We start from the raw sequence: 12,918 nt of genomic DNA on the forward strand, positions 1-12,918 counted from the left end.
AGCATGAAGATGCAGATCCACTTTCCTCTCTCCTGCACGCATTCCAAGGAAAATCTGAAAAAGGCATTGTCCAACAACATTCTGAAGTATGTGCAAATAACACTACTCATGGGCAAAACCCATAAATTCATCTGACACGCATTAATTAAACCCATGAACACATCATACATTCATGTTTGATGAACCCAGGTACAAGGTCATGATGAACACAAAAACATTCTCAAGTATCATGATGAACACAACAACATTCTCAAGTATCCTGAAGAGCACAACAACATTCTGATCTATGTTGTTGGAATCTAGAAACATTCTGAAGTTCAGAATGTTGATCCAAACTTTCAAGTAAATATTGGTGGGCCCCAGGACATGTGGCACAAGACTAAAGGGAGAAGAAGGCTCAGCAATGAAACACACAACTTACAAGCATACAAAACAACTTATTAAAAGTGTTTAAAGGTTCATAGCAACTTGAATTCACAAATCAACTCTAAAGATTATTAAAATCTCCAAGAGTGTGAATCAAACTCCTCTCTTATCTTTTCAAAGATAAACTTCCTCCTCTTCTTCTTCCTCTTATCTGATTTCATTCAAACTTCCAATCAATTGTAAATAAAAGTCTCATCTAGCTTTAGGGGTACTAAAATGTTAGTTTAAGCAGAAAGTTGTAAAATCTAAGTGTGACTTAGAAAGGAAGGTTGTAAGCCTGCCGAGACTTAGAGAATACAGGTTGTAGTTGTTCAGGTGAACAAGATTGTAAGGTGCAGGATTTGAGAATCTCAAGCATCACAGTGAAAATTCTCACAAGATTGTGAGGAGTGGATTAGCCCATGTTAGGTGAACCACTATAAATTTATGTGTCTTCTTCTTCTCTTCCTTATACTTTTACTTACAGTAAACACAACACACACAAACACATTTACTTATTTAAACTATTATTGCACTAACACTTCAGAACGTTATGAAGTCAGTTTTTTTTTTAACTTAACTATTCCAAGTTTACAACTTGAGAATCAATTTTAAGTTACAAGTTTAATTTTAAAAGGATCACAATTCAAACCCTTCTTCCTTATGACTGTTATATCTAATTCAACCATCTCTCTCCCTCCCTCCCTCCCTCCCTCTCTCTCTCTCTCTCTCTCCCTCTTACTTAAACATTTTTCTTAATACATGTGAAATGATCAAATGACTTAGTTATTTTAGGACGGAATGAGCAATAGAATGATTGTTTGCAAGTTTCAATGACATAATTCAAATCAACTCTAACTCATACACTCAACTCCCATCCCAGTTACATGTTAACTCTTAGTGCCACAATTACATAACTCAAGTATATATTTGGATCAAATATGAGAGAGGTAAAAGTGATTACAGTCACATAAAATTCATTTTGACTCTTGAGTATAATTGTTTTTTTCTCAGAATTTGGATCAACTCACTTTTATGTTTTAACATGCTTTGCAAAACTGGTTTCAATATTCTTGATTTTATCCTAGAATCAAAGATCATGTCATAAATGAATCCATAAGAGAAGGAAGAGAAAGAGGAGGATGGTTAGAGCATATATCAATGAGAGCAGAAAAGAAAAGAAATGGAAGTAAGAGTCTGAGAAATCAGAGTATGTATCAGTGTCTAGGGTTTCCAAATAAGTCAACAAGTGAAACTCATAAGTATGGATTGGATGTTAATTTTTTGCACTTAAGCTGTTTAAAATCAGAACCAAATATGACAATAAAAAAAAAACAGCAAAAGGGTGCAAGCGCAGTGATACAATCCAAAAGGGTACAATCACATAATAAACAAAACTGCAAAAGGATACATAGACATTCATGAGTCCAAATTTGAATGGCTTCTAAGACTTGAAATCTAAGCAACCATATATCAAGTAAAAAAATCCCAGCATGTGAAAAGAGATGAACTCTTATCAGTTCAGAATATATTTGATAGAATTCTCACGAAAATGATATACACTATTGTCTCAGGTACATTACATAAAAATCAAGGATCAAAACAATTATCATCTAGTCCAAAACATATATAGGATTATTCTCAATCGCATGACCAAACTCAAAATAGTTCTCGTACTTGTTTTCTATTGTTCCAATTATGCACAAGATACCAAGAACGAATGGAGAAACTACAATTTCTTCTGGTTCTGCCATCCCTTATCTGTGTTGACACCGTTGATCATTGAATCAACATTCACAATATCATCGAATGAATGCATCGCTGAAGATCGAAGAAATGAAAACCGCACATGACCACTTTCACATGCATGGGAATAATTCCATTCATTATTTCTACCTTGCAAATTGTGTCAAGACTTGCATGTCCATGAATCAATGGGTGGTTTTGTGACTGGCCTGAACTATTGTGAATGGTGGTGGTCATCATCAAGAACATCAACAACATCCTCCTCCTCCTCCTCCTCATCATCATCATCATCATCATCATCAACTAATTCTCTCTTTTTATAATGATTGGTGAACTGAATATCCTCCATTCTACTTTCTTGTTTAAATATGTGCATTCGACTTTCCTTAAGGTCAAATGGCACAGTTGAAATATCACATGTAACCACCGCATGGTTCCATTCCCTTTTTAAAAATGCTTCACCCAATCTGTCCAGGTCTAGTAGTTTCAAACCAACTAGATATGTATGATTGGCTTCAATTTTAATATAAGGAAAATTAGTTGGACCTTCACGAAAGCATTCATAGCCATTGATGGTTATTTTGAAAAAGGAGAAAATAGATGTAACGTTCGGGTGGTATTTACATCCAATAGTACAGAAGAGAGAAATGGAAGGGAGCTTGTTATGAAACCAGAAAGAAATTGGCTGTCGTGTGCTTTGGTGCTCAAACCACCTTGGAATCCTTAAAGTTCCTGGCAATCGAAACATGGTGTCTCCAACTTCATGCAGTTCCTATTAGTCATAAATAACTTGTGAGTTTAGAAAGATAAAGTAAGTTAAGAAATATGAACTCAAATAAAAGAAAATGCAAAACCTGATCCAGTAGCATGCTTCTACATGAGGAACTCAAAGACTCGCAATTTATCGCAGACAAGAATTTTAAATTTGGTGGAATTGCTCTAATTTCTTGAAGAAGCTTGCAACAATCCAGATAGAGTCTCTCTAAGGAACGAAGTTCTTTGATGCATTCCGGAAGAATTGTGATATTACTTTTTGATAAGTTTAAATTTGTCACATTAGCAAACCACTTAAAAATTATTGGAAGAGATTCACCTGTTAGGTTGCATTCTATTAGCACAAGAGATTTTACATTTGAGGACACCATGGAACTTGGTTTATCACATTGTTTTGGCAATAGATGGCGACCCTGAACAAGAACCCAAGACAATTTTGGCATCACGAGAATGCTACTTGGTAACCTAAGAAACATTCTAAATCCATCTAAGAGTAAATTTCGAAGCCCGCTGAGATTTTGAAATGAATTAGGCAATTCTTTTATGGATGTCTCTTTCAAAAAAATGCTTTCTAGGTTTTCCATCTTTCCTAATATTTCTGGAAAGTTCCTAAGCCTATAACAATATGACAGTCTAAGTAGTTCCAGAGAGGTCAATTGAATGGGTGGAAAACTCTTGAGCTTCCTACAACCTTCCGCATTTAAGATTTTAAGTTTATTCAGGAACCCAATAGAATCATGAATTGTACGTAATTTCTTACACCTTTGAAATGAAAATTCTTCTAAATTTTGGAGACCAGATACGTCACTTATTTCTCTTAGACGTTTACACTCGTCTAAATGTAAAACTTTCAAAACCATGAACATCTGCAAAAAAGAAGAAAAAAAACAATAGTCAGAAGAAGGTAATGCTTTTGTATACAATAGGTTTATCGATCGAGTTATCCACCTTAAATGACGTAGGGCAACTTTTGCGTAACTTGCATATGGAAAGATTCTTTGGAAGAAATTCAGATGGTATATCCCGTAAACTATGCCATTCCAGTACTCTTAAATTATCTGGAAGATGTACATGAGGTTTGGGAAAGAAACTAGTTTTAACGATAAGTGTTTTAAGGTTTTTCATCTTCTTTAATTCATCTCCTTTCCACTCTACAATTGCTTGAGGTAGTGGAAAATCCAAACGTATGATTTCAATTTGACTTGTTCCCTACAAAAAGTACAAATCAACCAAAACCCATATGGATGTGTCATAACTCACACACACTTCCTTAAAGAAATTTTAATGCCATAATTTTAATCTAATAGTAGCACTAATATTCAAAAGAGCTGAATCATGGTTAAAGTTAAAATAAAATAAAAATCTATATTGGTCTTACTGAATTTTCTTCTAAAACTTGAAATATATCTTCATGGAACGACAACCTGCTACGTTTTCCAGGTTCTTTTGGTGATTCTTGTCTTACAATTTCTTTACCCATGTCTTCTATCAAGTCATGTAATGTCACAAAGCGCTCATTAATAATCTTCACAAGAGATTTTTTAACCAACACTCCAATGTGATATCTCATGCGTTGACCGTAATGAGCACAAAGCATATCTTCCACCTCTTTCAATTTATACCCTTTGAAGCAACAAGCAATGTCGAGAAAAACACTCCTCTCATCTTCCTCCAAAGCATCAAAACTCACACGAAGTATTTTTTGAATCTCTTCACTAGGAATTCTTTCATATCGATCCAACAAAGAATTCCATTCTTCTATATGCTTTCCATACAAGTTGGAACCTAATATTTCCAAGGCCAATGGAAGGCCAGCAGCATAATTTATTGCACGGTTTAAAATACACTCATAACTTGAATCAACTTGTTTAGCTTTAAAAGCCTTCCACCTAAGCAATTCAAGGGCTTCTTTCTTGTTTAACTCGTGTGTTTCATATGTTACTTCAATCCCATGACTTGCTAGCAAGTTTTTATCTCGAGTGGTAACAATCACTCTACTGCCAGCACCAAACCAATCAGTCCCTCCAGCCATAGCTTGCAGCTGCTTCAATTTATTAATGTCGTCGAGAATCAATAGAACCTTCTTTTGTTGTAGCCTTTGTTTTATGATTGGAATTCCCTCACTAGTATCTGCTAACTTAATGTCCAATCCAACAATCTTGGAAAGCAAATCTTTTTGGAGATGCTCTAAGCCATGTTTTGCTGAATTTTCTCTCACATTGTGAAGGAAACAGACACATTCAAATTGACCAGCAATGAAATTATAAACCGCTTTTGCAAGTGTTGTCTTACCTATCCCTCCTGGTCCATAGATCCCAAGCATCTTGACTTTATCATTAGATCCAACTTTTAGAAGTGAGTTTACTTTTAAAACTCGATGTTGTAGGCCAACGGGGTAATCAACAACATGTAAAAGGACATGATTCAATTTGTTGGATACATATTTGACTATTTCCCGAATAAACTCGAATTCATATCCATTCCTGGCCAATAAGATAAGTTTGAGTAAATATATGACATTCATATCAATGTATTGATATATTAATTCTGAATTTTTTGGCATACAAATAACTAAAACTTGTTCAATAGTAATTTTTAATATATAATTAATAATCGGAGTGAAGTATGGTACCTAGGATTGAAATGGTGGCCGGACAAGTTAGCTGCTTGGTTAAGAGCCATCTTCCATTTATGCAGCCTCTTCATGTTGTCGTTGTAATTTTCTTTGTTATTTTGGAACCTCTCTTCATGCTTAGCTAATGCTTCACCATAACTCCCCGTCTGATGTCGCACGTGAGAAGGTTCCACGTCACAAAAAATAGGAAAAACGAAGCAACCCTTTTCTTCGTAACGGTGAATGATGTGGACAAGTTCATCCAAACAAAACAAAGAAGAAGCATAGTTCTTAGAGAAGACCGGAATTAAAATCCTGGACTCTTCGATGGCCTTGACAAGGGATTGTGTGATTCTATCACCTTCATGAAGATCTTTATGGTCAATGAAGGTGCGGACTCCTCCGTCACAAAGAGCTTTGTAGAGATTTCCAGTAAAACCATACCGAGTGTCGGTGCCCCTAAAATTAAGAAACACGTCATAGGTGAATCCATAAGAGAATGAAGAGAAAGAGGAAGATGATTGGAGCATAGCCATGAGATGAGAAAAGAAATGGAAGTAAGAAGAGTTTGAGAAGTAAGAGTATAAGTGAGTTTTTAGGGTCTCAAAATAAGTCAAGAAGTGAAAATGATAAAAATGGCAAATAGTTGCAATTAAGAGGACCCAGGGCCAAAGACCATTCTGAGTGAAACTTCTTTACTTCCTATTTACCAAATACGACAAAAAAAGACAAATCAACTTTTTTTAAAATCAAATTTACACACAATAGAAAAACCTTTTTTAGAAACACAATTGAAAAACCAATGATGTGCAACAACCTCAAAGTTTCACGGATTAAATTTAAGTGTTTATTGGATGGTTAGTACAGTTCAAACATGTAATTAATTGTAATTAATTGCATACAGTGAATGGTGAATAAATATAACACATTGTCTCAACTCATCGATTATAATACTAGTGCATATATATCTTTTAAATTCTTCGACTAAATTCTTCTCCAACTTATAACACTTTTTCAGAAGGGAAAAAGAGGGTACCCAAGAGCACTTAGATGTGATGGAACGGTCTCTTCTACCTTAACTAAGGTCCTGGGTTCGAATCCAGCCTTGGGCATGCAGCAGTGTTAAAACTTTTAGGGAGAATTTGTCGTCCATTTGAGTTCCATAATGCTCGAGGGATTAGTCTCCGCAGTTGCGAGCGGAGGATACCCAGTTTATACCTAGAAGGGAAAAAGAGGGTAATTTTTTTTTTTTTTTTTAATCACATGAAAGAAAATGATAATGAAAATTTGGTTGGTGAGTAGATAATATAGTCAATTAATTTATTGTTCTAATCCAAATTCTCAAAAACTGTGTGCCTAGTATATTTAATACCTGTGAAACAAAACAAAATTTCCTGCTTCAATTATTACTAGACTTTCCACCCGTGCTGCCGCACGGGTCATATACATTGTAGATATAATAGACAAAAACAAATCTCAATGCATATCAAAGAGAATGAAATATGTGGTCCCAAATATATGCTGATGTTGGAATTCGAACCTCAGACACCACGCTTATTCACCAAAAAAATATTAATTTTTATCAATCGTGTGTTACTTCATTCTTTTGTTAAAATTATATGTCAATATTATATTATTGGTATGTTACTTCATATTTTTCTTTTTCTTTTTTGAAAAAATGTTACTTCATTCTTTTGTAAAAATTATATGTTAATGTTATATTATGTACCTAAAAATAGTTCATTCTTAACCTCAACATGTAAAATGTTTTATTTAAATAATTTTCCTTTTATCGAATATTTGGCCTTTACCGTAAATGATACCCTTTAACTGTTTGTTGAAATGTTTCTTCCACCTGTTTATATAGATTGCAAAATTCAGGTGCATTTTGTGGTAAATATTTAACAAAGAGAGTTCAGTTCTAATTTGGATAAAAAGTGTAATATTAACAAAAAAAAAATGTTGCTATAATCTTTCAAAACCCTTTTATTCCAATAGGGCGATTTGTTTTGTTGAAGAAATAGGGCGATTTGTTTTGAAGAAATAGGGGAAATAAAGCGATGCCGATTTGCTTTGTTCATGAAAATAGGAGATTAGATGTGAGCATTAGCGTTGTTCATGAAAATAGAAGATTAGGTGTGAGCATTAGGGTTAAAACGGTAAAATTATGCAACAGGGTTTAGGTTAAAATTAGGGCTCATGAAAATATGAGATTAGGTGTGAGCATTAGGGTTGTTCATGAAAATATAAGATTAGGTGTGAGCATTAGGGTTAAAACGGTAAAATTATGCAACAGGGTTTAGGTTAAAATTAGGGCTCATGAAAATATGAGATTAGGTGTGAGCATTAGGGTTGTTCATGAAAATATAAGATTAGGTGTGAGCATTAGGGTTAAAACGGTAAAATTATGCAATAGGATTTAGGTTAGAATTAGGGCTTACGGGTTACCTTTAATATATAAGAAGATTAGGAGAGAGCAATAGGATTGTTCATGAAAATAGGAGATTAGGTGTGAACATTAGGGTTAAAACAGTAAAATTATGCAATAGGGTTTAGGTTAAAATTAGGGCTTACTTGTTAACTTTAATATATAAGAAGATGTTATTTATTTGGGTCCTACAATGTTCTAGGGATTAGTCTCCGCAATTGCACGTAGAGGATAGTCAGTTTATACCTGGAAGGGAAAAAGAGGGTAATTTCTTTTTTTTTTTGAATCACATGAAAGAAAATAATAATGAAAATTTGGTTGATGAGTAGATAATATAGTCAATTAATTTATTGTTCTAATCCAAATTCTCAAAAACTGTGTGCCTAGTATATTTAATACTTGTGAAACAAAACAAAATTTCCTGCTTCAATTATTATGTTATGATTTTGCCACTTGCGCATCACTCGCAACCGTCTTTTATTGGAAACATTTCGTTGTCAACTGCTAAAGGCATCTATCCAGGAGAAGATGCTTTAGATTCAACACCAACCATGCTCCAACCTGGTGGGTGAAGAACATTATTCAAAATGAGTGTCTTGTAGTTAAAAGACATACTATTTAATTTACTAGAGTATTGCTAACCAGTACACCATACGTATTAGTTAAGGAATTTATAAATAGAAGTTTTGTTTAAAGAATGCTTCTTCTGTCTTTAAATAATAGTCGTTTAAAATTTATACATAATTTTTAAGAGAAGTATTTATTATGTTGATTTCAATGATAAAATTAGTATCATTTACTAAAATTCATTTGATAATTGTAGTTAGTGTAGTAGTGTTTTTTTATCAAAGCAAGAAAAATTAAAATGCAAAGCAGGAGGAGGCCTGAACCTTATTACAACATATATGTAGGCCAACTATGACCAATCTATACTAAAAAAAAACTATGCTAATAAAAAGAGCACAACTCAGATGAAAGCTCCTAAAAACTCAAACATTTATGTGGGCTAACCAAGCACTCCATATGTGTTAAATGACTATGCCTAGAAACATAAAGTCATGTTTTCCAATGCTTACGAGGTTCCACGCAAACTGTATCATTAGGATGTGTTGATATTGAGATTTTTCTTGGATCTAGTATTTATTCTAGCAGAACTTGCTTCAGCCACAGACTTGGGGCTTTTCTGTTTTTTATTCTTCTTGCCACGCTTGACTTTGCCAACTGTTTCAGTGTCACTCACAAATACTGATCAGCACCTGTTTGCATAACAGTGAGGTCTTCAGTGTCAGAGTCACCATCCTCCACATCTCCCCAAAATTGCTTCAAAATTTGAACACTCTTAACTGCTGCAGCTGTTGGTGTCTTAGAGTTGTGTGTTGTGGTAAAAGGTATCTTATCAGTACTCAAATCAGCATACATAGTAGTATATGGAACATGCATTAGGCGTGGTCTCAGTTCACAAGGATCACAAGCTGAAAGATAGATGCAGAGGCAACACTGAGGAATGACGACCTCTCAGTTTCCCCTAAATCACCAGGATTCGCAATGCTTTTATGAGGAACAAGGACACCATCCTTCTGAGGGATAATGAGAACAGGCTCCAAAATAGCATGCACCTGATCAGCAACAGGTTGACATTGAATCTGATCCATTAGAGGGTTCTCCTCAAGATGAATTGCACTATCTTCCTGCAACCCATCAAAAGGATTATGTAGAGTTAAAGCAGAGGGTGATTTTGAGTTCATCCCAAAAAGAGGATTTAAAATCACACCTTTCATGAAAACAATGATGGCTACATCCTCCTGATCTCCTTCCTCATGCAAGTACTCGGTGTCATGTAGGTCATTCAAGCTTCCAAGTCGTAAATGAGAATCAGGGGAGTTGGTTATGTTGTGTAGTTCAGTAGCAGCCTGTTCAGATTGTGTATTTTCATTATTGGTGGTTTCAAGGTCGAAAATCTTAACAGGGGAGTTCACATGCTCATCAGTTTCTTTATGCATCAAATCAGAGCCATCTAGATTCTTGCTAGGAAGAGAGTGTGAGTCTTTTCGAGCACCAGAGAGCTTGCCCAACGTGTCAGCATCAACCTGTTTCTTGCCACTCAAATCATTTCTGGTTTTCAATTTGACAGGTCCGTCAGTGTTGTTTGATCCATTCAGTTTCCTACAATTTTGAAGATTGTGTCCCAGAACTTCCAATTGACACAAAAAGGAGGCTGTTTCTCATATTGGATATCAATGGATAGAGCGTACCCTTCAGTTTCAACAACCACTGACTCAAATAATTGCTCAGACAGATCAACATCTACAAGCACCCTTGCAAAGACCCCAAATCTTCTACTAAGAGTAGGTCATCAATAGCAAGAGGAGTGCCTAAACCATAAGCAATCTCAAAAAGGGTTCTCTTCCTCCAATATTCTTGAGGAAAATGCATAAGTCTAACCCAAATCTGAGCATGGGTTCGCACTTGAGCTTGGGGTTTGAAGCCCCTTGACCAGCAAGAGAAACGAAGGATGTAACGCTCTCTTTAATTATTTAATTATTTTATAGAGTTTAGAGTCCACTTTGATGATTTGTGCGATTTTATATGATTATGTGATGAGTTGATATTTTATTTAAAGACTTATTTTATGATTTACTAGAATAAGATTTGAAAATAAAATAAATATTGGAATTTAGAAGAGTTTAGTGGAAATAGAGGAAATAAAATAAAGTGGATTGAGGAGAGATATAAGGAGGAAACTAGGTTTAGAAAAGTTTTTACGTGAAACTGCTTTTTGGAGAAAACAAGAAAAAAAAAGAACCAAGAGGGAGAGAGACCGCCGATCATCAATACTAAGGTAAGGGTGGGACTAATCTTCAATAATTCTGAGTATGTGATTCTGAAGATGAATTTAACATGGTTGTAGGTTGAGGTTTTAGAAAATTGGAGAATTAGGTTAAAGTGAGAAATTGATGTTTAATTGATGAAAAGTTGTTAGATTGATGTAGAAATTGTTTACAGACCTTAGATAATCCATAGGATGATTACAGGAATCAGTTTTGACATTTAAACCATGTGATTAAGTGAATTTTCGTGAAAACTGCAATTCTGCCCGAGCCAACATTCATCGCTCGCCTCCCGAGTGATGATCCTCGCCATAGCGAGTGATGATCTTCATCGCTCGCCTAGCGAGCAAGTCCCTTATCTTACTGTTGTTGTTTCAGTAAGCCTGAATTATATGATTTGATGTTGTTAATAATGTGATATAAATGTATATGCATTATGTGAATTATATAAGTTGTTTAAGTTGATGTTGATTATCATTTGATGTTGTTATACCTTGAGATGTTTACGTGCTGCCTATGTTGTTGTTGTTGGTTATGTGAAATATTTATATGCCTTATGTGGAAAATGTATGATGTTTAAGTTGTTGATGCTCTTCATTAATATTGTTATGTTGTGAATTGCTTGTACTGTTTCTGTTGTTGTTGCATATTGATCAAGTTTCAGGTGTTGGTCTAAGTTGTAAAGTTGTAAGTTGTCTTTCCAAAGTATTTGAGTCTTAAGTTGTTAATGTTGTCTAAGTTTTTGAAGTCGTAGTTGAAGCTGTTGTTGGTGACTGTTTATGTTCAGGTGTTTTGTGAGTGGTGGTGTACTCTTACGTTGTTGTTTATAAGAGGTGGTGTACTCTTATGTTGTTGTTCTATAAGAGGTGATGTACTCTTACGTTGTTGTTTTATAAGAGGTGGTGTACTCTTACGTTGTCGTATTATAAGAGGTGGTGTACTCTCACGTAGCTGTATTGTCAGGTTGACGTCGTCGTCGTTGAATCGTTGAAGTTGTTGTTGATGACAAACCATGGAATATTAATGATTATGTTGTGTTTATATTATTATAAGATGATGAATATGTTGTTGCTTATGTTATTATAAGATGATTATATGTTGTTGTTTATATTTGTTATTAGTTAATGATGATTAGAAGTGGATTGGACTATTAATGAAGAACTATATGAAGAATTATTATTATTAATTAATAATGTTTATGTTGTTAAATTTAATTGTTGAATTATATGCTTAATATTATTGTTTGTAAAATCTCACCCCTTCTGCTTGGAAATGTTGCTCTTCGTATGAGTAACTTGCAGATGATCGAGAATAAGTAGCTGTTAATTGCTTTCGTGAGTGGCCATCTCTCACTGTGTCTTTAGGTGCTCTGATACGTAACGAGATGAGAAATTTTGTGGGTATTTTCTATTCCTTACGTATTGCTTATGATTTTACATGACTATGATTTAGTTTGGATTTTTATGAGATGTTATGATGAGGCCTTCATGCCAAAAACTATTTTAGTTGTTGAATTAAATCCGCTGCGAAGTTTTGAATATTTATATTGAATTGAATTATGAAGGATAAATTGTTATTTATTCCATTTATGATTTTTAAGAAGTGTAGCATTCCGTTTATGTGGAAAACTCTGATTAATTGTTATGAAATTTTTATGTTGGGAAAACGGGGTGTTACAAAGAATCCCTGGTTTCAAATTGACCACACCCAAAGCCCAAGTTCTTCGCATATCTTCAAATGAACTAAAATGGAACTCAAAGAAACCCTTTCCCAAAGGTGTAATGTTCCAATTACGCAAATAGGGCTGCAAAATAGACAGCTTCTGTTGCAAAGCTAAGGTTGTCAAAGGTTGATCACCCTTGTGCAGAGTAACTCTGCCATGGAGGTTGAATTGACATTCAGCCACACCTGATTCATACTCCGTTTGAGACACTTTGAAACGAACACTGGTTCCCATCACAATTTTGGGGGGCAATTTAGTCAATTGGGGCTCATCGGAAGAAGACAAAGCTTGTACAAAGGACTTACCAGATTCTGGCGGATTCGGCGTCTTAGTCACCACCGAAGGTAACTGGCTGAGACGAATGTCATTTGAATCTGCGAGAGCTTGAGAAAATGATTTT

General features: G+C 34.7%; 1 protein-coding gene across 1 annotated transcript; it reads right to left on the reverse strand.

Annotated features, from left to right (window-relative positions):
• Nucleotides 1-1,899: 1,899 nt before the first annotated feature.
• On the reverse strand, nt 1,900-6,146 carry LOC11415067 (TMV resistance protein N). Its single transcript, XM_003620055.4, has 5 exons — nt 5,558-6,146; nt 4,304-5,408; nt 3,874-4,134; nt 3,006-3,791; nt 1,900-2,923 (listed from the first exon to the last, which is right to left on the reverse strand). The coding sequence occupies exons 1-5, from the start codon at nt 6,073-6,075 to the stop codon at nt 2,366-2,368; spliced, it is 3,228 nt and encodes a 1,075-aa protein (XP_003620103.1). The 5' UTR covers nt 6,076-6,146; the 3' UTR covers nt 1,900-2,365.
• Nucleotides 6,147-12,918: the final 6,772 nt, after the last annotated feature.

Source organism: Medicago truncatula, chromosome 6 (assembly GCF_003473485.1).
Source record: "Medicago truncatula cultivar Jemalong A17 chromosome 6, MtrunA17r5.0-ANR, whole genome shotgun sequence".
NCBI lineage: Eukaryota > Viridiplantae > Streptophyta > Magnoliopsida > Fabales > Fabaceae > Medicago > Medicago truncatula.

Coding starts and splice junctions, on each gene's coding strand:
- LOC11415067 (XM_003620055.4), bottom strand. CDS start 6,075: ATGGCTATGCTCCAATCATCTTCCTCTTTCTCTTCATTCTCTTATGGA. Junction 3,792..3,873: donor GTTGCCCTACGTCATTTAAG/GTGGATAACTCG, acceptor TCTTTTTTGCAG/ATGTTCATGGTTTTGAAAGT. Junction 2,924..3,005: donor GAAGCATGCTACTGGATCAG/GTTTTGCATTTT, acceptor TATGACTAATAG/GAACTGCATGAAGTTGGAGA.